This window comes from Ambystoma mexicanum, chromosome 9, assembly GCF_040938575.1.
Source record: "Ambystoma mexicanum isolate Mex_15411 chromosome 9, UKY_AmexF1_1, whole genome shotgun sequence".
NCBI lineage: Eukaryota > Metazoa > Chordata > Amphibia > Caudata > Ambystomatidae > Ambystoma > Ambystoma mexicanum.
The window spans coordinates 801,857,842-801,883,058 of record NC_090931.1 but is presented as its reverse complement, the minus strand read 5'-3'; the positions used below and the strand labels follow the sequence as shown (position 1 = coordinate 801,883,058).

General features: G+C 47.6%; 1 protein-coding gene across 1 annotated transcript in view; it reads left to right on the top strand.

Annotated features, from left to right (window-relative positions):
• DUSP19 (dual specificity phosphatase 19) overlaps window positions 1–19,587 on the top strand; it is a 277,972-nt gene extending 258,385 nt beyond the window's left edge. The window contains exon 4 of the mRNA XM_069615775.1: window positions 19,201–19,587. Within this exon, the coding sequence (XP_069471876.1) occupies window positions 19,201–19,320 (120 nt within the window). The 3' untranslated portion in view covers window positions 19,321–19,587. The remainder of the gene's footprint in view (window positions 1–19,200) is intronic.
• The last annotated feature ends 5,630 nt before the right edge of the window (window positions 19,588–25,217 follow it).

Sequence of the window (25,217 nt, the reverse complement as noted above, 5' to 3'; positions counted from 1 at the left end):
GTTGGACTGGTCTAGACATTGGACCGGAGGCTGGGTCTGCCCATCCTACACAAGCGGAACAACATGTGTCATATGATTCGACGCAAATAACCCAGGAGGAAGGGGAGGTGCTCCCCACCACAAGGAACCCACTCATGCAATGGCAGCAAGACTCAAGTTAATCACATGGAATGTTAGAGGGATGGGGACCTATATACGGAGAAATCGAATATACTCATACCTGAAGAGAAAAAGGGTATCACTGGCCCTCCTTCAAGAAACACACCTCACCACGGAGGCCACAGACAAGATGGTAAGCTACTGGGGGGGCCAGGGCAACGGCGCATCCTACTCAAAGTACGCAAGAGGAGTCTACACGTGGGTGAGTCCGGAAACACCGTTTCAACAAATGGGGGTATAATTGGACAAAGAAGGCAGGTACGTGATAGTGTGGGACATGCTTGAGAACTCCCCTTTGTGCATAGTAAACTCATACTTCCCTCAACACAACATACCCTCTCACATCAAGGAGCTATGTGCCAGATTGTTGCATTACAGAGAATATACTTTTATATGGGGAGGAGACTTCAATTCCGTCATGAACGCCGAATTAGACAGATCCGCAACGCCACGTATACCTAACAACGCTTCCTCAGGGCCCCTCTCCAGGATGGTGGCAGACCTACACTTAACTGACATTTGGAGAGATCTTCACCCCTTCGACAGATCATATTCATTCTACTCGGCTCCCCATAACCTCCACACCAGGATAGATTACTTTTTCATCGCCAATGAGCTAACCCCGCAAGTAGAATCGGCAGATTACATGGGCAGATCAATATCGGACCACTCCCCTTTACTGTTACAGCTCTGCTTCAAGGGCCCTCGCCCACCTATCCCGATGTGGCGCATGCCAGTAGACGCCCTGACCGACCCCGCATTTAAGGAAACCCTAGGAGAAAAGCTAGAAGAATATTTAACGATAAACAAGGGATCAGTCGGGAAATGGAGCACACTCTGGGAGGCGATGAAAGTAGTGTCAAGGGGAGAGATAATTGCCGAAGCAGGCGGGATCAGGAGGCAGCTGACAAGGGAACTAGAGACAGCGGAGGAGAAAATCAGACACCTCGAAAGCGACGGCCCATCGGCCACTGAAAAGGAACCAGAACTGAAAACGATCAGAGAAGACTGCAGGGTTGCATGGGAAAGACTCTCAAAGTTCGACTTCTCTGTGCGCACCCTGAAGGCCCACAAGGAAGCAGATAAGCCGGGCAGAATACTCGCATGGCTATGCAGAAAGGAACACCCGAGACCGGCCCTCAAGGAGATCAAAGATAGGAATGATATAACCCGTAGGACACAACAGGAGATCAATGATGTTTTCACAGATTTCTACACTGAGCTATATACCCACAGGAACGAGATTCCTACGGCAGATATAAGAGACACGCTGGCCGAAGTAGGACTACCCAGGTTGAATCAGGAACAACGGGATACGCTGGGAGAAGCCATCACGGTTGAGGACATCTCAGATGCGATTAGATCCCTTTCCACATGCAAGTCCCCCGGGACAGATGGTCTTATCCCAGAATTTTACAAGGCCTATGAGGAGACTTTGTCCCCTGTACTACACGCAGTATACATGGAGGCATATGAGTCTGGAACTCTTCCCAATACCATGAGAGAAACCCTCATTGCCCCAATGCTCAAGCCAGGCAAACCAGCCGACAAGTGTGATTCATATCGGCCACTGGCGCTCCTAAACTACGACGGGAAAATATTAACAACCATATTGGCTAAGAGGCTCTCGAGGGTGATTGGATCTCTGGTGCACGAAGATCAAAATGGTTTCGTTCCGGGACGAAACACTACTGCCAACCTCAGGAGGCTCCAACATATAATAGCACAAACAACCGAACGCAAGGAAGACCTAGCAGTACTCTCACTAGATGCCATAAAAGCCTTCGATTCAATTTATTGGGAATGGCTGATTGAGACTCTGAGGGAGTTCGGGCTCGGAGAACACTTCATCCGTTGGATCAAGGTCCTCTACAGCAACCCAGTAGCAAGAGTAAAAACAGGAGCCATAGTATCAGATGCCTGGCCTATTCAGAGGGGTACCAGACAAGGATGCCCGCTGTCACCAATGTTATACATCCTGGGTTTGGAACCAGTGGCAATCTACTTTAGGAAGCAGTTTTTTGATGCTGGCATTAGCACTGGTGGGTCGGACAACATTATCTCTTTATACGCGGATGACGTCCTCCTATATCTGCGGGACCCCCTGGAGAATGCCCCAATTGTACTGGATGTCCTGGATAACTTCGCGAAATACTCGGGGATAAAATTTAGCAGACAGAAGTCATGCTCGTTCCCACTTGCAAGTCTAAGGGGAAAACCTGTGGAAGAGCTTCCTGAGATCGGGATCCGTTGGCAGGTGGACGCCTTTCGATATCTAGGCCTTAATATCACACACACACCAATATCCACCCATAAGTCCAACACGGAGGCTGCAATGAGCGGAGTACGTAGATCCATACAATTCTGGTCGAAGCTCCCGCTCTCCATGATGGGCAGAGCTGCAATATCCAAAATGATAATACTCCCCAGGTTCCTCTACTACTTCACCAATGTGGCATACTACATTCCCCCATCCTTCTTCAGGAAGCTGGAATCCCTGATTAGGGACTTTCTCTGGGGACGAGCCAGACACAGACTCACACTAAATGTCCTTACACTCACCTATCTCGAGGGTGGCATCCAACTTCCCGATTTCCAGAGATACTACTTGGCGGCTCAATCGACACATCTAGCAAAATGGCTTTCAGACGAACCTACAGCTGAGTTAAATCTTCTCTCCCAATTGACCTCACCGCTACACCCCAAAGAGTTAATATGGAACACTCGAGCTGGGCCGTCCAACCCACCCATGATACTAGAGGTAGGGAGACAAGTATGGAACAGGGTGAGATCCATAGTCGGACTACAGCACTCATATACACCCGACATCCCCATGCTAGCGGACGTTTGCAAAACCCCCAGCGATCTATCAATACTGAGGTGCTGGGAGAGTTATGGCCTCTACACATGGGGAGACATGTTCTGCGAGGGACTCTTCAGGGACTTTGAATCACTCCAAGAAAGGGACGGACTTCCACCAGGCCAATTCCTTTGGTACCAAAAAGGGAAACATGTAGCCAAAGAGAATTGGGACAAATGGCCTGAAGAGCCAGAGACACACCCCCTTCTACGGGAAATATACGACCTCGGCGTTGGATGGAAACCAACATCACGGCTATACACCCAAATAAACAGCAGACCCAACCCAAGGAGTGCACGGCTGAAAGAGAAATGGGAGATAGACTTGGGGACTGAAATCACAGAGGGCGAATGGTCGAGAGCCCTGGCATACCCAAAGGAGGTATCTAGGAATGCCAGGTTCAGACTGATCCAACTGAACGTACTCTACAGAACGTATATGACCACACACAGGATATCCACATTTAATAACACAGCCGACCCAAAATGTCCCTGGTGCTCCTCCGACCTGGCAGACATGATCCACATGTTCTGGGCTTGTCCCAAATCTCAGAAACTCTGGCAGGCCGCTGAACAAACCTGCAGGAATGCTGGGCTGGAGACATATGAATGGACACCCAAGGAGTGCCTATTGGGCACTTACCCGAGGCTAAGTAAAATCAGGCACCTGGCAAAGCTTATGGACATGGCCTGTGTGTTAACCAAGAGGACGATTGCCATGGCCTGGACATCCCCAGCAGGCCCCAGGTATGAGCCCTGGATTAAGGAGATGGAGAGGTGGACCACGGCCGAAACTAGAGCCTGGGAGGAGGGGAATAGACGGGGAGGCGACGACGCGAGCAACACACTAGAGGATTGGAGGGCCCTCCTGAGAGACATGATCTTTTCAACGAACTATAGACCCCCTTGAACCTAACCCCCTCGAACGCCAGAAGGTAACAGAGCGCAGAGATCAGTCCATCACTCCCATGTGCGCCACTTTGTCACTGCCCTGAGTGGGCAAACACAGAGAACTGGCTCCGGACCCGGGCCCCTAACCTGGAAACATGGAACACGAGGTGCTAGTAAATGGTGGGACAGTCAATGTTGTTACTTTGTTTGTTTATTTGTTATTGTATTATTGCAATTTAATTGGCACACAATATATGCATTAGATGATGCAACCCAAAGCAGTTGCTCAACAGTTTCTCTGTATACTTATAAATGCCAATAAAAACATTTAAAAATAAATAAATGAATAAAAAAGACTACAATAAGATGGTCAACACTCTAATAGAAGATCGGGCCACCAAATATTATCAACTGTAATTTTAAACTAAGAAATTATATGATATGAGAAGATTCTGCACAGTATATGCATAAAAAGTGTCATGTTTGTATTCATGTAAATATCTTAATGGTTCTTCTTTTAAATGAAGTTAAAGTTGTTAAAGTTCTGTGAACTATACACAACTACAATAATAAATAAATAATAAATAAAATTGCTCATTTCTGGTGTGTTTCGATTTTCTTCAACTAAGCACTTTCTGGTACTGTAACTACATGTCCAAACTATGCGAGAATTACGACACTGGCGGTCTGGCAGCCCCAGATTTTCAATTATACTACTACTCGGCACAGGCACACTTTGCAAAATACTGGTCCAACAATGTAGAACAGTTTGCACACATAAACGCAGATAAATTCGCTGCATCTCCCCTTGAACTCAAAAGTGTGATGTTTGCCAAGGTACCTAGAGAAAAAGCACTCGTCGACCTGATGGAATCTACAGTGCGTGCGTGGTTACAGATCCTCAGAAGAGTAGGATGCGAAACAGCATACTGGCCACACTCACCCCTATGGCACTACCCAGGGCTGGAACCCACAATGGACCGCACCATACAAACATCTTGGATACAAACATCTTGGGACCCTGAAAAACAAGCCAAAGTTGGAGACCTTTTCCTGGAAGGCCGGTTTCTTAAGCTGTCAGAAATCCAAAACAGAGCAGGGAAAGGCCTATCCACAACTTCTTCTGTTGGAGATATTAGGGACACTATCTGCTGGTAGAAATCTGGTGTATCTAAATTAGGGCCGTACGTGTTCACAATGATCAGTTCTTGGCCGTGTAGTGAGCCCCATATTATTACAAATCTGCAGTTCGCGTCTATTTTAGTTTTTTGCACTAGGAATCCCAGTCTGCGATGGATCAATGTTAGGACTCCCTGTGATTGTGATGAGTAGTTTGTTGTGAAGACCTCTGGCCCCCAAGCGTGGCCAAATGAGTTGGTCATCTGTTCCATGATGTGCGTTTTTTGTAACAGTTGCATGTCGATTCTGGGTCTATTAACATATGAAATTATTTTCCTGACCTTGATTGGGTTCACAAGACCCCTCACATTCCACATTAGTAGTCTGGTACTATTAGTCATCCGTTGGGACGCCATTCTTGGGGTATTTGCATCATGCTTGTTATTTCATCTGTTTTGTAGTAGTCTCCTTCCCGTTGCACCCATGCCAGGGTTTTCCCATCATTGTACCAACTGTTCTTAACTTTATGAACTTTTGGACGACAAACCTTTGTCCTGTACTGGCAACTGGCCAGTTTCTTTCCCATCCCCCCGCCCTCACCTTCCCCTCAATCGGGGGGTGTATCCCTCAAAACCATTTGCAACCTGTAACTATGAACTTGTGACTGCGGTGGTGGCGGGGGGAAGCGTGAGCCCGTCCTGTTACGGTGCCACGGCTTCACTTGACTTGTAGATTGACGTGCTGCTTTTTATATTGTTCTGAACTTTATGAGCATTGTTTCTCTTCTTGTGGCTTCAGGTAATGGGACTTACATCAGGTCTTGCTAGGTGCTTCTGGAATGTGGCATTCGATAAATGCCATAGCGTCTTCTGGTAACTCAAATAATTGTGTTTTACCTGCATGCTGGATGCGTAGCCTAGCGGGGAACAGCGTTGCCTATATAACTTTTCATTCCCCAAGTGTTCTTTTCACGGGGTCAAAGGATGTTCAGACAGTTTGCACACCCATTGAAAAATCTGGATAGACGTGAACTCGATTGGACTCGAATGTTAGTGGGCCTTGTTCTCTTGCCATGCGGAGTATAAGATCACGGTCTCTATAGCGGAATAGTCTGGCTATAATCGTTCTTGGTGGTGCTCCAGGCTTGGGAGGTGGGACTGGTGCCCGGTGTGCTCTTTCTACCATGAATTGCTTTGAGAATTGTGCTTCCGGGAATAGTGAGTGAAGTAGGTCTTCCAGGAATTGTTCCATGGGCACATTGGACTTGCGTTCCGCCACCCCGACGACTCTTATATTAGTCCGTCTAGATCTAGATTCTAAATCTTCACATTTGCTTTGGAGGGTCTTACATCTTTCTGGATTCTGTCCATGGTTTTACCTTGGGTGCGTGTTGTGTCCTCTAGTGTAGAGACCCTGTCCTCCGCCTAAGCGACCCTTGTGTTTTGTTTTTTAATATCTGTGCGGATGGAGGCAATGTTATCGCTGATGTCGTCTAGTTTGGCATTAATGGCTGCGAATCCTTTTTCCATAGCTGCCATGTATGGGGCCATACTTTGTGCTGAGGGGCCAGGGGGAGGATTGTCGGGTGTTTCTTACAGGTTCAGAGTCATGTTCTTGGTTGGAGGAGTTTGCAAATGCATGCATGGGCCCTTTTTTCTTTTCCTTGTTTTTTGTACCGCCTGCCATGTTCATGAGTTAGGAATGGGTTCTGATTCTTGTTTTTCCACACCAATCTGTGAGTCTATGGGTGAGGCCAAAGCGGGTGGGTGCGCTGACTTCAGCGATCGACGTTCGCATCTGGTGCAAGGAGGTTAGGGTTTGTGCTAGCTCCTTGGTGTTTTAGTGGGTTTAGCTGGAGGATTTATGGGGGTTTGCGTTTAGCCCTTGTTGCAGGTTTCCGTGTTTTTTCTTCTGGCGTCTATGGGGCTCTGCAGAGGAGGAGATGTAGGCAATTTTATACCCTTGCTGGAGATGTTGTGTGCGTGGTGTTCCTGTAGTTCGTGGCGGTGTTGTGGGTGGATTTGTCCGACATGTTTTCCAGCAGAATTTCACTCTGCTATGCAGGGTGTGCGTCCGGTTTGATGGCTGCCCCTCAGGCTTGTTTTGATGGGCCACGGGGTGTAAACAGAACTGGGTGGCAGATTGTGTTATTTGCTGCACAGTAGTCAAGTTCATGTGCTGGGAGAGTGGGGGGACCGCGGCCCGGGCTGCGTGGGGAACTCGCAATGCTGACCTCCCCCACCCACGTACCTTAATGGCTGCGTCAGAGCCAGGAGAAGTCCTCAGCAGTGTGTCGTTCCTTCCCGCCGCCGGGGAGCGGAGTAGCACGCCTTGTCTGGCCCTAGAGGCCCGCTTCGACCCAGAGCGGTGTTGGTAATGGGGTTTGCGCGGTCAGGAATTAAGAGCGGGAGGCAGCACCAGAGGATGTTTATGGCTTTGTTGCTGTCAGGGGGGCTGCCGCAGCCCTCACGTAGCACGTGAGGCGTGTTGCAGTTGCAGCGGGGGGATGTAGGCTCGCGCTCGCGGCTGTCAGGCTCCTCGCAGGGGCTCGGGGTCCAAGAGGATTTTTGGTGCAAAGGCGCACGGCAGCAGAGCAGGACGCCTGGGTTTACGGGTGGTATTTCTCCTCTGCAGAGCTGCGGATGGCTCTGAGATTAGCCCTGGTTGTGCAGGGGATATTTATGCAGCATCTGTCTCACGTAGCGTTGTCAGCAGCCTCGTCTTTCTGCAGTATTTTGGAAACAGGATTTTAGCATCGCAGAGCTCGTAGATCAGGCGGCCATCTTGCTAGGCGCGTCACAGCGCCCCCCCCCACTATTTTGTTTTAATGCGGGTGAGTGCCCATTGAAGTGTATGGGCGTGTAGAGAGCTTGGCGAGTGAGTCGCTAATTACAAGGCGGGTGACATCTGCCCAAAACCATGTGAGTTGAGAAGTATGTGTTAAGACTTGATGGTCGTGTAGATTATGGAACCTCCGTCCCCAAGTACCACACGGGCAAATATCAAAATAACTGCCCGTGCAATCTTTGAGGCCACAGGTGTAGAGTGCCGTGTCAGCCTGGAACCAGGAAACGCCAGAAGGACCCCCCCCCCCGACCACTGTAAGGCAAGCAACGATGTTAGAGAATGGAAATACAGTACACAGGGAGGCTTACCTAATATCGGTGGAAGGGTACCCCGGATGTAGCAATGGGGCAGGGGTCTGCAATAGCCGGCGGCAGTAGGCGACAGATGACAACTTGAATGGCACTTCGGATGGAGGGTGCACACCTGAATCAGCAGAGAAACGAATGAGCAAGGCAGGGAGATCCGTACACAGTCCAATACATAATCCGGGGTCAGAAGCCAAGAGGTAACGTCGATTGCAGGGGAAATCCAAGAACAATATCCAGTTGACAGGCCAAGGGTCGTAAGTTCCAACTTGAGACAAACCGAGCAGAAATACCAAGGAGAGACAAGAGAAGTCCGAGAAAACAGTCTGTGGTCAATGCAGTTGAAGGAAGCAAAAACTATGATAACGCCAAACAGTACTTGCCGGGAAGCAGCTGTGAAGCGTTGTTTGTGTGTCCGCTCGTTTCCTTTGAATGCGAAGAATGGTCACATGATCGGATCACGTGACGCATGTTCCGCGTCGCGTGCGCCGCCTACAACAAGAGTTACTTCCTGATCACGTGATGCATGCTCCGTGTCACGTGCTCTGTCCACAATAGGAGTTACTTCCTGACCATGTGATGTCTCAACCCACGAGCCCCCAGGGGATGCTGATACCTATGGTGCAGCGTGGGAAGACGCCATGGTATCTGCCAGTGGAGGAAAGGAATCCGTCCCGGGCGGCCAATCAAGACCTTCTTCTGGATGTGCCAGGACCTGTCACCCAACTGCCGTTGTCTGGTGTGCAGAGGTAAGTGGACCCAGGGGGAGTTTGCTAGCACGGTGTTTCATGACCGGGGACGTGACAGAATGGCCATGTGAAGACACATCAAATTCTAGTTCAAATTAGCTTTATTTTGGCACTAGGCCCTAAAAGCATACGCAGGCATCAAGCATCTCATTGACCATTAACAATGTAAGCAATAAACGTAAAGTGCGGGTGCACAATTTAAAACATATCACAACATAAGTTCCTGCAAACATTGTGTTTGGTCTAGCATTATCTGTTCATGCAGCAGTCACACGGTCAAGGCTTCATGTGGGCACATCTTCACCCACAGCCATCATTACAGATAAGTGGGATGCCCAAATGTACTCCTTAAAAACAAACAATCCCAGTAAAAACAAACCCAAGGAATAATAGGGAAAAACAGGCCCAGCTTCAAGGATATATTTGGAGCAGTGATGCCAGAAAAGCAGTGCCACAGGATGGAGCTCTAACCTCATGACTGCCTGATCTTAAAAAGGAAACTTGAAGGTAAAAATGCATATTTTAATATCTTTGGATTGCTAGGTGCCAGTAAGTATGGATTTTAAATAAATGGTGTCCACTATAGAGTTGAATATATATTTTATTTGCTTAGAAAATACAATGGATTGAGAATTAAGTTTCTTTGCCTTAAAACTCATTTTGCTCGCAACTTCAAAACAATGGAGTAAAATACTCGCACTACAAAATCTTATCTGCAGCCCAGCCCACGCCCATGTGCTAGGTTCATTGTGGAGATGCATATGTCTTAATCCTTAAATCGTTTGTCTTCCGCATAGCGTCGATATCATCCTTAGCCATTCTGTGTAGTCCCCAATCACCTTAGCAAAATCATGTTTATCCGTAACTTTTGACACCGAACACAATTAAGACGAGCACAGGCTACCCCACCCTTAACACCTCACGGTAAGGTATCTAGCAACGCCCTATACAGGGTACTGATTCCCACTCAATCTGGTCAGTAATCAAAAGCAATAGTTTAAAACGAGATGTAGTCTTCAAACATTAAATTATACACATATAAAGCCCATATTAAACACATCACTATAGCTAAACGCCATGTCAGTCAATAAGGTAGCACATCCCATACTCTGGGTATTGATCTTCTGCTAACTGTCGTATTCACAAGTACACAACAAAATAGTGTAGTTAGTAACCATGTGACAAATTACACAGTGTTGGTCGACACATTAGTGTTTCGAGCTCAAAGAGTAAACCTAAAGGTATTTCAGTTTATATTGACATCATCTCCCTTCAAGCTTTCTTCAGGACCCGTAACTCAGTGCGATGTGATCTACTTATACTCTCCCAAAAGACCTATGGAGAAATTTGAGAACAGCGCTACAATAAAACAGAAAACACTAAAAACGGTACCAAAAAGGATACAATTTAATGTATCCTATCATAGTTGTCACTATCTACCTACCTTCAATTTCTTCTATGTCCTGTTGGGCCACTAAGTCACACACTCTTCTAATTCGGAGGTATACAATGACGGTAACACATGTTGCAACTACATGGAGAAAAGACCAGATTATTGTCTAGAGCAGTTGGACAGGTCAATTTTTTTTAAAAAACTTTGATTATTGTAAAAAAACAGTTTTGTACCTTGATACGCTCTTCTTAGTCTGGCATCCCATGCAAAGCTTGCCGGTTGGACATTCAGATGGTGTTGCACCTAATTATTGTAAAAACCCGGAGCAATGATGTTGTTTTCGTAATTCCTCTGAAAGGGAACCAAGAAGTCCTAATCAAAAAACCACGAACGCTGACTGCTCCCCTGGCACCTCGTGTCCACAATTGTGGTCCTCGGAACGTTGTAATTCGAAACAGTGTACTACTTGGAGGCACCTGGGTGTCTGCCAAATTGCCCATGTGTGTGCCAGTCACCTATTCCTTCCTTCATGCATGCATGCATGGTGTGTGGTTTGAACGTACAGCCTGCACTTGTATGTCTGTCAGATTGACGGTGGAATCAGTACCCCATATAGACTGTTGCTAGATACCTTACTGTGAGGTGTTACGGGTGGGGTAGCCTGTGCTCGTCTGTTTTCCTATGTCTCTGTTACCCTTTATGAGACAGGCACCCTGATAACAAAAAAGAGGGTTTGACCCTATATACTGCTTCACAAAACACAATTAGACTAGGTCAGACATTATTGGTGAAACTAACATGTCCTTGATCTTGCACTGGACTTTTGTCAAAGAGAACACATGAGTCTGGTTATCCTGGAACCTGGTGAAGGAGCAATGGTCTCAATTAGCCTCCTCCTTACAGCCTTCTGCTGAAATGGTCTGAGTTCAGTCCCAAACAGAAGGGACACCTTCATTGAGTTCATGCAGCACTCTTTTGGCAGATCCCTTTGCCACTATGACTCATTGTGGCTTCTAAGGGTACTCTCCTGAACTTGAGGTATGGTTTAATACTGTACATATGACACGTGCAATGTTACGTGTCCAAACAATTCCCAACGCAGCCAGACTAACAATAATAACATCTGCCATTGCGCACAGGCATTCTCTGACCGGTTTGTTCATACCGTTTCTCTTTCATTGGGCATGTGACGAAATGACTACTGCTCTGCAGGAGTACAGGGATGAGTAGTGGTTGAACTACCTAGTTAGCCCCACACTACTACTAAACCACCAGTGATGTCAATCATAAAGGTGAAACGGGCACAGTTCGATAGTTATACGTCCTTTGGCTCTTTTGGTAGTGCAGGCCGAAAGGCAGGCTGTATCTTCATGAAGGGTGTGAGCAGATAATGGTACAAGCCCAAACAGCTTTTTTTTTTTACTAAGGATCCGAAATAAAAGAATGTCCAGTCAAGGTTCTAGAAAAATAAGAACTTTAATAAAAACAATCAATGTAATCCACTAATTAATAGCACTAAACCCCCACTTCTGTAAATGAAACAGAGAATGTAGAACTTTGGCGTGAAAAGGCACTTCTGCAGCAATGTCGGTGTTCGAAAATATGTTCAAATAGGCAAAGAAGGATGCTTAACATCACTCTAATACCTTACAATAGATCAGGGCCTGGGGCCTCTTCAAACATACCTTTAGTTCCGGTCTTGGCTGCTCAACAGCATCAGGAATGGCTTCTAGGTGCTTTTACTGTGATGGAGAAAATGTTAAGATGTTCAAGTTTTGCAATCCCACTGGTGAGTCAGCATCGAGTTGGTTTGGTGTGCAAGCTCCCATTGGATTGAGACAGGAGAGTCGATAGGTTCCAACAGTTTGGAGTGGTGGTCAAATTGGCAGTGAAACAATGCTTCTCCTGGCTCGAGTCTGCGTTCAAGATGGACGAGTCGATGGCTCCCAGCAAGTTGAGTTGGCGTGTGAATCAGTTGTGCCGAGGTAGCTTGCCAGCAAATAGGTGGATAGATGCAGTCTGCTACAATGGGTCAAGCCGGTGTCTGGATGTCTTAAAAGACTGGTAAGCGATTCAAAGATGAGTCGAGTGCTAAAAGCAGCACCATGGGTACTGCAGATGCTCAAAGTTCAGAGCCAAAGAAAGAGGGTCCCAGCTGCTTCCGAACATCTAGGTTTCTGGGAGTACCCAGAAACTGAGAGTCTCCAGGGACAAGGTGAGTCTTCATTTCCGTACTTCCAGTCCAGGAAGATGTCTGGCACCTACAGGGGGTCCTTCACTGCCAGTGACGAGGATACTATTTATAGGGCACATCCATCAGAGAGGTCATGGTCCAACAGCCATGTCACCCCCACTGTTCCCGGGGGGTGGTTAGTGGGCAGGGCTCTCCTCTGCCTTCAACGCTTCAATCGTCACCTGCACGACAGAGGACTATGGAACAGCCTGTTTCACCATCAGAGTTCCAGGTGAATTCCTTTTTCATCTGAGAATCCAGGGATGTATCAAATAAGGAGGGTGATTACACTCCTTATAAGGCAAAACGCCACAGGGTATTGGTCCAAATTAAGCCTGCTGTAAGGGGCCCAATATAGGCCCTTTACCTTCTGACATCCTACCCAGAGTGCCTTGGTGGCGGGCGGCTGTAGACTGCCCTAGCAGAAACTAAGATGGTGCCTTTGATGCACTGATTATCCGGAGATCTCTTGTGGAGGGTTACTTTGCCCTGGGAGGAAGGCATTGCCCTTCCTGCAGGAGGATCAATGAGGCAGCTTTCTGGCCATTGTCCCACATGGCAGTTGTGGAGAGACATCCAGGCCAGACGGCTAATACACATCAGACCTGTCATAGCTGAAGCCATGCTCACAGAGCTGGCACTAGTATGATCTCAAATTCCCTGGCTGTTATAATTGTGTGCACTAGCATCCACCATGTTATAACCAGGCTTGGCTTATTTGTACAGTTGAATGTGTCAGCGGGCTGAATAGGTTACACAATTGTTATTTGAATCAGAGGGGGAAGACAGTTCAAAAGCTACCCCTGCCTGCTGTCATTTTGGGTTCCAGCAGCTGTCAGGAATGCACAAGTGACCATTGAACCTGCCCTGTGCCACTGCTGAGCTGGTGATGAGGGTGTCGGGAGACAATCTCAGCAAAGGGACATGTTCTATAATATTGGCATGGAACATTTATGAAAGGGGGTCTTATTAGCAGAGCTCCCTTTCAGACACAGAATTAACCACATCATTTTATTCAATGTGAATGAAAAAGCCAAGGCTTGTAGACCCTTGCAGATGGCAATCCGTCACAATGTAGCACATAACTGAAGTCCTGGAGTTCCCCTACCATTCCCAGTGGTTCAGCAGTTGGGGAGCAGTGAGTACTTGTTTACCTTCATGCTTTCCTTGGCAGCCAAGCTGGTGGCGCTAAGAGAGCCCCATGCTTGCCAAGCTTGGAGCAGCTCAAACAGACTAAACCAGTAGCCTCTTGGTACCTATGAATATATTCTGACTACTCTATTAAGAGTACATTTACGCAACACATAATGCATGATTACAATGTAATAAGCCCCACAGGCAAGGGTAGATCTGTGTTTGCAGTTTAGAATGTAGCTCGTTCTTTAAAAAGGCCATGCATAACACATTGTGCAACATCAATGCATTCTGCCAAAGATAGGAACTCCATTGCTTCTGCCTTCTTGCATGTGCCTGCATGCCTGGGGATTGGTATTAGATATGTATGTGCCAAGCTTCGTATCTAAAACAAGACACCAACAAACATGATATTAAATCCTACAGTTCTACTGAGGAACAATCGCAAACATTACTTGTTGCATTCAAATCGTTTTTATTGATCTACTCTGTTACTTTGCTGGCACCGGTAGATATCCTTCTTCCTTAGAAGTATTTTTATGGATGTCCACAGTTTGTGTGGGGGCAGGTGTTCCAGCGTTTCCTGGGGTAGTGTTTTTAAAAGGCATGACCCCGCCACGCTGCACTTGATAACAGAGGCTTGGTGTCGCCACCTGCGTAGTTCACCTCACTGTTCTAAGAGTCTGTGTGATCCTGTCCCACTAGACCAGTCCCCTTTTTTTCTCTGTTCTTAGTCTTTTTATTAACAGCCAAGCTGCTGCCGATAGATTGCTTCCAATCATTAGGAATCGGGCCTGGTTACCACTGTCGCTGCTAAAGGCTTCAACCCAAGTTTCAGCATCATTACATAGACTGAAGTACATCCTGGGAAAACTGAAATGGTCCTTAAAACGTTGCCCCATACTGGCATCACATTTTGGGCATTGCCGCAACATCTGGGTTCCACATCCGTAATGGAATATGATCAAACAAATGATATTGGCTCTATTTTGGCTTTTGCTTCAGTGATGACTCCTTGGATATGCCATTTCACGCCCATCAGTGTCCACGCTTAGGTAGCTATATTACATAACCACTTCTAAGTCACCTTTGCAGGAATCCCATTATTATCATGACAACTTCAAAATGTACCTAATGAAGTTTTTTCTTAAAACTATTTTGGGCAGCACCAAGTCTTTGCTTTAGACCCCTTGACCTGAGCGCTAGTATTTTGACATCATCGGCATTTAGCAGAGTTCTATGTTATGGTGGTGGACAAAGAGGGGAGACACAGTTGGACCGTGTCGAGGCCACAAGTTTAACCGGGCCGTAACCCGGGAGGAAACTTTGGGGATGAGTGCAAGCCCGCGAAAAAAGATGGCCAAGAGGCACCAAAAGGGCTTAGTGTGCAAGATGGCGGTGCCCGCTAGCTAGTGTTGCGATTGGGCAGTGTCTTTCAAATAAGGAGAAAGTGTGAGGAGACAACCAATGGGGGCTCAAACATTTAAATGTCCGTTGCCGCCGGAGAGACTCACTTTCATGGAGCGGCTGCTGCCCCGGTTATGCTTTTAGCCTCGACATGGTCCGACTTTGTCTCGTCCCTTCGTCCACCGCCATATCTTTGGCACTAGGCCACATCCCGGCACCACCGCCAGGTTTAACTGGTATACATTACTTGCCATACACCCCCTGTGACCTTAATTTAATCCTACATGAATAATGCATGCAATGATCTTTCTTTCTGGTTTACGTAGCCGCAGGTTTTTTTCAATTTTTCAGCACTTCAATTACTAATTCTTAATTTCTAAATTGCATGTTTATCTTCACAGCACAATGATTCAATTACAATCACAATCACAAATTCGTTAAAATGTAATAACACCTTAACCTTGGCATTCAATAACCACACTTCACAGGACGGCCAGCAGACCATTCTAAACCTTTTGTCTTTTCCACTCCTATTTCCATCCAATCCATTTAGGCCAAAACTACCCAGCCAAATGTCTGACGACTGTCCTACCCTTGCGGGTTGTCTTGGGCTGGAAGGACCACTGTTCCTGTCCAGTGGTCGAAGTGAGCGGGAGCTGTCGGGAGCGGTGCTCCTCTACTTTTTTTAATTACGTTTTACAGCTCCTAGACTTGGTTTTGTTTTAAAATGAAAGTATAGGAAGAAGTTGAAACTTGCACTTTCAGTGCACTGCACTGGACGTTCCCTTAAACAGCATGTAGAAGTGTTTGGGGTTTTGTATTGGGTGTGGTGATGGGGTTTGTGGGGATTGGGGGAAGGCCAGCAAGGAACATAGTTCCACTACTTCTTTTCGTACACTTCGACCACTGTTCCTGTCGTGGGAAGACAAGCTCACTCATGTTATATAAGCCCCCCTGCCGATTGGCCAGAGAGGGGGCCCTTAGCGTGGAGGAGGAAATCCTCCCCAATTATCGTCATACTGGTTGCTTGCACCACGCCACGCAAGAGTGGGGGTTCTCTCCCTTCTTTGGCTCCACCCATTCCTGTTTTGGCTTTCTTATTTGTCTTCACATGTCCATTAACCAAGTAGGCACGTTCCATAGGAAACGGTCCATACCCTTCTCTCACAGATGCACTCCGTCTTGCAAGTAATATTCCGGCACCTCGAGGTTTATCAGACCGTGGCGTATTTCAATCGTGATTTGGCTCCTCTTCACTTGAATCTGGGTATAATCTCCGAGCAGACCCTTTCTGTCCCTCCCAGGCGAGCTGATATCCTCTTCAGCGAGGCCATCCTCTCCTGCAGCATCTTCCAACTTCCTATACTTGCCAAGTCATTGCCTCCTAGATGTACCACCAACATCCTTGGTCTCCGATGATCCAAGTAACGCTCTAGCTCATCCCATCTCCTCACCGGCTTACCCCACCATTGCACCTTTGCAGGAACCCCCTTCATATTTAGACAGTTTCAAAATCTAGCTACTAGAGTTTGTTTTTAGGGCGGCAACAAGTCTTTGCTTTAGACCCCTTGACCTGAGCGCTAGAATTTTGATATCGTCGGCATTTAGCAGAGCGTTCTATGATATGGTCTTTGGCTTCCCACTCCGTTCTGCTTCTGGGTAAGCAAAGGACAGAGGCGACAGGCAGCATCATAACACAAAAGGAAGAGACACCCTTTAAATTGCAGTGAGCGGCCCCTAAAGAGTTCACCTTCACTTAGACGTGCACATGGATTGGTGATATCTGGGGGCCCCTCAGTAGTGGGGTGCTCCCTGCAAGTCAGGGGCTGCTTGGCCGTCTGTTATGTCACTGGTGACACGGGTACTTCTAGCAGCGCCACTCATCCTACTTGGCCAATGCTTCGAGCAATCTTTCAGTGCCATTCAAATGTTTCGCCTGATAGCTTGTGCTCTGCTTACGCACTGGCTGAACACACGTGTGCCTGTGATGTTCCACATGCGTGGCTTTAAGGGCCAGTGTTTTACTTGTTTTGAAATCAGGAATGCCAGTGGCGGTTTGACAGGTGGACAGTGATTTGATTTCAGGTTTTAGCCGGGTGTGATGGCAATGCGTGCTAACTTTAGTACCCAATTCTTCTCTCCGACTGTTCCGTAAGCAGATCCCAGATGATAGCACAACGCATTAGAAAAGACTCTCCTCATTTTGTTGCTATCCCACATCTGTCTTGTGGAGGCATATAAAACCGAAACAGGTGATTTAGATCTAATAATTCTGTTTGCGATCAGTAGCCGCTGCAATTGACGTCTGGCTAATGGGATATTATTGCATCTGGATTCCAGTGAATCAATTTAGTGCATATAGAAGCGGGGTCTGCATCCTTTGGCTCTCCATATGTTTTGGACTACAATTCTCATGATATCTGGCTATTGACTGTGCTGGTTAGGGATGGTGGGAATTGTAGTCCAAAACATCTGGAGAGCCAAAGGGTTTAGACCTCTGATAAGAAGAACTCAAAAGTCATAACTCCCCGCTATGGCATCACTGCAGTGAAATATTAAAATTGGGTTCCTCCTCACGCTGCACCCACTGACTACTAACAGCAGCCTAGAGCCTGCTTCTAGCCAGCTGCGCTGGAAAGATGAGGTGAGGAATCTATTCAATTAAAAAAACCTACCTTTTTTCCCAAATGCAGAAGGAACTGATATACCGCTGTATGCTACGTATAATTGTACAATGGATGACTATCAACCAAAGGGAAATATACCACCTTGGTGTTCAGAGTCACATTATAGACAACTCGAGCTTTGTTGTCATTGGGCCTCATTACAATTGTGCCGGTCTGGCAACAACGGTGCCGGTAAGCCTACCGGCACCGTGGCTTCCAGACCGGCAAACTACAACTCTCCGGGTGGGTGCCATCCCGCCCGCCAGGGTCAGACATGCCAGGCGGAATGGCACCCGCTCGCACAGAGTTCTCACTGGAGCACCGGCACCATTGTTAACGGTGCCGGTTCTCCCGTGTCCCCATTCCCATGGAGTCTTACATGACTCCATGGGAATGGGGACTAACAAAATTGCTGGTGCCTGACTTCCCGGCCACTGGACTCGGAATAGCGCGGTGGCACCGGGAAATCAGGCGGCAACCCGCTGTTAGCACTGTCAGGGTTACCGCCGGACCCGTATTGAGGCCCATTGTCTATCATATTTGACTTGAAACCTTCTCGGTGCAACATTTCACCCACCCATGTAAAATTGTAACATTTCACCGTAGTTGATAGTCACCCATGTAAAGTTGTATATGTCTTTTATTATTATTATTATGGTGTTTATTGAGCGCAGACCTAGCTTCGAGAAGCAATGGAGTGCTTTAAAGAGGTATACAACAGTACAGATGCATAACTGAGCACTGAGGTATGAACAGAACAGATATACAGCGGGGGTAGGTTACAGAGGAGCAGAGAGGAGGGGTACAGCTGTACAGGGTGGAAGGAAGGAGAGGGGTGGACGGCGTCTTGCAAGTCAGCTGGTGCAAGGGGCGACATGATGGCCTAGGTGTTGAGGAGGAGAGACTGGGTGGGACTTCAGTTCTTTTCTGAATTGTAGGAGGGTGGGGGTGTGTCTGATGCTGATAGGGAGGAGGTTTCATAGTCTTGGGGTGTAGGCAGAGAAGGCTTGTTTTCTGACCCTTTTTTGCAGCACTGGATTTCAAGTCAGTAGATGGCACTGCCCACACAGGGGGTACGAGAGGAACATCTAACATAGCAGGCTGCCCCTCTGTCCCCCACCCCCTGGGTCTGCACCGCCTCGGGTCCATTGAGGGAGCCAGAGGAGGAGTGCCCTGCCCCCATGCCGACCAAATTGGCCGACGCCCTGTGGTGCAGGGCACTTAAAAAGGCTGGTGCTGGAGAGAGCCAGTCTCTTTTTCCAGCATCGGGCACGACACCCACCTACCCGCTCCTCTGTAAGTGATTTATCAGGAGGATTTAGGATTAAGGACTGGAAGTTTGGAGGCAGGTTATGCTTTTACCAGGATGTGAATAGATTTGTGTGGTTTATGTTACATTTAACTAAATAATCTCTAATATTGTTTTCCTTTGTCACAGGCGGAGTTACGGGGCGGTCCTAGCCGGGGAGAAATCACGCTGTGGATGCTCCGCAAACTTTACCCTCAGCAGGATCCAAGTTGGGGTTCTACAGGCACTGACACCCTTATGGACAGTTAGTACTCATTGCAACTGCAGTGGCCGTGGCGTGACGCTCCATACAGGTGCATGGGAGTGACTGTCCTAGCAGAAAAATAAAACCAGAGGCTGGCTTGACTACTCATTAAGAACTAAAACCGAAAGTGACATGGTCACCCGGAAGGAGAGCAAAACTGAAGTGATGGGTCACCAGTTTCTGTGAAACCCGGGAATGGCAAAGGACCACCCGGAGTGAGGTTTTATGCCAGGTTGACTCCAATAAAGTGATCTATATGTTTTCCAATGCAAAATATGAGCCTGCACTCATTGGGGAAGATGCATGGTTTTATGTCTGTCGGGAGGGGGCGAAGCTGGCTTCTGGTGCTGCGCTGTCCTCTGGAGATGCTGAGTTTCTCTGCGAGGTAGCTGGGTGACTTGAGGGAGAATGCCTTATAGGTGATGCAGCAAGACTTGAAGGTGATGTGTGTGTGCAGTGGGCGCCAGTGAAGGTCGATGAGGGCCAGGGTGATGTGGTCATATCTGCCTAGTGCCTTCATGAGGCATGCCCCGCGTGTAGGACACTTATCAGGGGCAGAAGGGAGAATGACAGCTAGTAAACTGTAACTTATAAGCTTCGTGGGAAGCCTGATTCGCATGAAACCGCAATGATTCATGACCCCACCATGATGCCACATTACTGGTCTCGGAATGGAGTAGTGAAAAATACAGGTTTCAAATAATTCACTGATTTGGGAATCCAGCGACAAATGATAAATCCTTAACACTGCTTCTGGCAGGTTGTGGTATGCTTACTTATCAAAACATGCAGGATGCACAAGTATTCCAATATGCAATATGTGCACAAATCTTTGTCAACTGACCTCTGAAAGAAACTACTATGCAGGACCTAATCGGTGGTTGTAATTGGCATCAGGTTTACACTATGTAATCTCGCATCTAATACCATACACATAGAATTTCTCTGAACAACAACCTTAGACTTCATGACTACCAGGGCCAATGCAGGATGGTCGATTGGGGGACTTCGACGACCTAGTTGCTGTGGATGGGCGCCATAATGGCAAATTTCTGAGATAACTAAGGATTGTAAGAATTGCTAAGATGAAATGGCCTCAGTGGCATGAAGAACCTATTCCAAACACACTGGTGTTCTTGATGTATGAGTTGGAAGATGAAGTGAGGCTGGTGCCACGTCTTCATGGCGGTATGCTGGCCCTTGCATGCTCATTGTTAAGTAAGCTTCAGGTGGCATGTGATGAGGACCTGAGTCTAGTGTTGCAAGACATGCAGTGGGGGAGCGCGCGGTCATTCGTTAAACACATACTACATAGAACATTCATGACTCCCGTTTCAATTGCTTGAATTAACTTGCAGCTTGGTCCAGAGTGTCTCTGGTGTGAGAACCCCTTGGCGAACTTTATATGTATGTTCTGGCACTGCCCGAAGGTCCAGTCCTTTTGGGGGAAGATCAAACTTGTGGTTACAGGTGCCAATATCACAAGGGTCTCCTAGTCCCCGATGGAGTACCTGAAGGGTATGTACCCCAGACCACATAAATGTGGGCATGTTGTTAAACTGATCGATCTTGCCTGCGTGCTCGCCAAGAGGAGAATCGCAATGGCATGGAGGGATGAATGTGGCCCCAGCTTTTCGCTGTGGAGGCTTGATTTAGAAAGATGGAGTGTGGCTGAAACTGCTGTCTGGCATGAGTCTATGAGACGGAGCCTGAAGGAAACCACTACAAATATTGAGGCGTGGAATATTACCATTCAATCGTTTACCTTATAGGCAACAGATTTTTATTCTGCAAGCACTTATAGTCTTCCCTCTCTCTCACTGTTCTCGGATGTTTTATGCTTGTGCCCCTCGACGTGATTGAAATCTGAATGGAGTGTACGTCTCGCTGTATTGGATGGCTTGTGATTGTCTCACTGTTGCTCAGTTTGTTGTTTGTTAATTGACACTGTTGTTTGCAGTGACATTTCTTTCTGCAGTTCTGTATTTTACAAATGCTAATAAACAGATTTGAAACGCATACTAGGGCCTAGGCCATCATGATCAACTTTCTGAATAGAAGACAGATTTGCCCCCATGTCACCCACCACACAGCCAGGACTCTGATTTGTACTCTGATACTCAGCAGACATGCCTACTATTCTAGCCTACTTGTTGGCCTTCCCGGCTAATCTTTTTCCCCTCTGAACAAAGCCCTCAATTTAGCCGCATGACCATGACTCCTATCCAGAACTTCCCCCCCACCTCCACCTGCAGGCACCCTACTGGATGGCATACCAAGCACAAGAGCTCCCTCCTTCCATTCCTACTCTTTGTCTTCAAATCTAATAGTGGTCTGGCTCCTCACTGCCTCGTCCATGGCCTCTCTCTTTACTCTCCCTCACGGTCTCTGAGGTCCTCTGCCATTCTCAATGTTTCTTTGACCCACTACCCCTGTGCCTCCTCCCTCTTCCACTATTTCTCCCTACTTTCCTCCCTCCATGAGAACGTCCACCCTCTTGCCATCAAAAGCAGCCCAACGTCAAACGTATGTGGAAGCCAACAATGTATTACACAATCAGCAATCTGGATTTCATACAGCCCATAGTACCGAAACAGCCATGTTGGACCTTCAGGCCCACATGCTAAGTGTAGTGGAGAAGGGGAATTTGAGGCTTCTTATATTGTTAGATCTTAGTGCAGCGTTCGATCTTTTAGACCACCGTCAACTCAAGCTTGCACTGTTGTAGTAGTAGCCAACTGCTCGATTGAAGCAATTAGCTGGCTCACATCTTTTCTATCAGACAGAAAATCCAGGATACATTGGGGTAACAACTTCTCTTATGGAGAGATAATCAGATGCGGAGTACCTCAAGGGGCTAGCCTGTCCCCGTTGCTCTTTTTCACTAGTTACGCTGACGACACCCAGCATGTGGTGGAATTGAGCGGGAACTATGCAAAGGTTAGCGCACAGGTGAAAGGACTATACAAATCCATCAAGAATTGGATGAACAACAACTGGCTGTGTTAAAATGCTAAAAAGACAGAACTGATGGTCTTTGGATCAAATCAAGCCAGAGCAAACCTGACAGCCAGTACCAATCTTTTCTCATAAATGACTCTCAAATAAATGAGTTCAACAAAGTAAAAACGCTAGAAATGTACTTGGATGCGTCCCAGAGCGCAGAAGCCCAAGTCCTCCAACTAAACAAGAACTGTTCCTATCACCTATAGCTCCTCAGAATAATTTGCCCTTACTTGAGCAAAGCCAACTGCTCCACGATAGCTAGAGCAACTATTATTTCAAGGTTGGATTATGATAATGCCCTTATGTTAGGAGCCAACAAAGGACTCATTGCCAAGTGCCAAGTAATCCAAAACAGCGCAGTCAGGATCATCAAGAATAAAACAAGAAAGGAACACATCAACAAGGACAGAAGGAACCTTCATTGGCCAGCTGTGGAGGACAGAATGCTATTCAAATCCTCGACACTAACACACAGATGCATTTATGGGAAGGCTCCATCCTACCTTAAAAGTAAATTGGTTATGTATGTGCCAAGACGTGCACTCAGGTCGGAGCCTGAAGGCCTAAGTAAGATAACCAGGGTTAAGAAAGCATATGGTTTGGGCAAAGCATTCCACACTAAGGCCGCCATGATATGGAACAATCTTCCCCTCTCTATCAGGTTAGAAAAGAATTACACAAGCTTTCAGAAAAAAATCAAGACCCAGCTCTTCAAATAATCCACTGCGTACCAGACAAAAAACCCAACCACATACTTGAGCAAAGTGTCCCATGAATACGTGTTTTGTATCAACTGTCTATATGTTCGCACCCTGATGCTTGCGAGCGACCGGTGCAATATAAATAAATAAATAAACAGTGAAACTCTTCAAAACCTGACTTAAGCACCACCTGGTAGCTTGCAAGGGAGCATCTCCTGCCCCATCCCACTGCTTCCCAATTGACACCCATAACACACCTGACATTATATTGCTCCTAAATGTACATATGTCAAAATATATATTTCTTAAACATAGATAATGGGTCTAGACCCTGCAACTGACATTACCCCTGCATGATCATGCAATGTATGTTCTTTGTCTATATCCCACCATCACCAGGCTTACCCACAGCCCACTAACTACTGCATGTTGTTAAGGCACCCTCACCGTGGAACTGCCCTGGTCACCGGATTCATTATCCAATGTAAGTTATTTTAGTTCAAATTGACATCATGACTGTATAAATAAATACAAAATAAAACAAAGTATGTTTGTGGGTTTCCCGGGTTCTGCAAAGCCCAATCAGAAATACTAAATTAGACGTCAAATCTTTCCACCTTTTTCTCAAACTGAGGTCTACTGTGGGAAGTTGCTGGTTGCCTGCTTCATAGTTTCACTCTAACAAGTTTAGTGCAGCTGTAAACATTTGTTTCTTTCTTTAAACGCTCACTTTCGTCATAGTAGCATTTAGACGTGTCATGCATGCAGCAGTCATTGTTTCATTATTCTTCTTGCACTATGTGCTGAATCTGATTCTAGGCCAGGAAAGACTGCGCTATTGTTTAGGCTTAGTAAATGTGTTGCCACGCACATGGTTAGCCATGTTTATGTTAACCGGTGCCGTCAAGTGTGGCCTTCAGAGTTGTTGTTCTGGTTGTAGTTTTTTCGATGGGCCATACATGCCGAGTCATTACTTCTGAATTTATGAAAACGTGTACAAGTTATGTTACAAACACGCAACATTTCTAATATACATAGAGAAAGGATTTCCGTCCACCAGGAAGGAAAGATGTCTTTTTACTATGCGTATTAGAGCCGTTGGTGTTCAGTTGGTATCACTACATATACTTTCCATGTTCTTTGTTGTCTGCGGTCATTAGCTTTCAGTTTTACATTACTGGGCCCTTTGGGCTGGGGTCTTTTACCCAGACAGTTGCTGCAGGATACCTGTTGTAATATGCACGGGCTCGCGCATAGGCACACTGGTGGAATGTTGATGCACGTTCAGCAATCAACATTCCACAGTGGCCGTTGAGCGAGGGGAGCCGTAGCTTGTGGCTGTGGGGTCTCGCCAATAAAGAAAGTTAACTATCCATACCTGTGTCGGATAGATCGTGTCATTGGCGACGAGGATCGGGATCTTGACGAGACCCTGTCCCATGTGTGTGCGGATCGGCTGTGTGGCTCCCCATCGGCTCGGGCGCAGTCGGCGTGGACGGGGGCCGACCGGCGCTGGATCGGTTGCAGCGGCTCCTGCGGGCTTGAACCGGTGCAGGGCCGGGCGGGAGGCTGCCCTGTGCAGGAGCGGAGGGCGAGGAGCTGTGGGCTGCTGCCGTCTCGCTGCGGAGTCTGCGTGTGCCCCAGTGGAGGAGCGGAGGGCGAGGAGCTGTTGGCTGCTGCCGGCTCGCCGCCGGTGCCTGGATTTGTTGGGGAGCCGGGCGGGCGGCTGTTCTGTGGAGGAGCGGAGGCCGTAGCTTTCTGTTCCCCTGGTCGCGGCGGAGTGGCGAGGAGCTGTTGGCTGCTGCCGGCTCGCTGCAGAGTCTGCGTGTGCCCCAGTGGAGGAGCGCAGGGTGAGGAGCGGTTGGCTGCAGCCGGCTCGCCGCCGGTGCCTGGATTAGTTGGGGAGCCGGGCGGCTGTTCTGTGGAGGAGCGGAGGCCGTAGCTTTCGGTTCCCCTGGTCGCGGCGGAGGCTGCGTGTGCCCCAGTCGGGGTCCTGCTCCAGGTGGATCGGAGGCCTGTGCGCGGCAGTTGGCTCCGCCCCCGACAGCGTGTTTACGCTATCCGGCTTAGCGTGGGCTGAGTCCAACGAGGAGGGGCCGTGGTGACGCCTGCGCCGCTCTGCGCTGCCTGCGGTCGCTCCAAGGAAGCAGGAGGGGCTGCGGTGGCAGTGCGCAGAGTGCTTTCACAGCATCCTA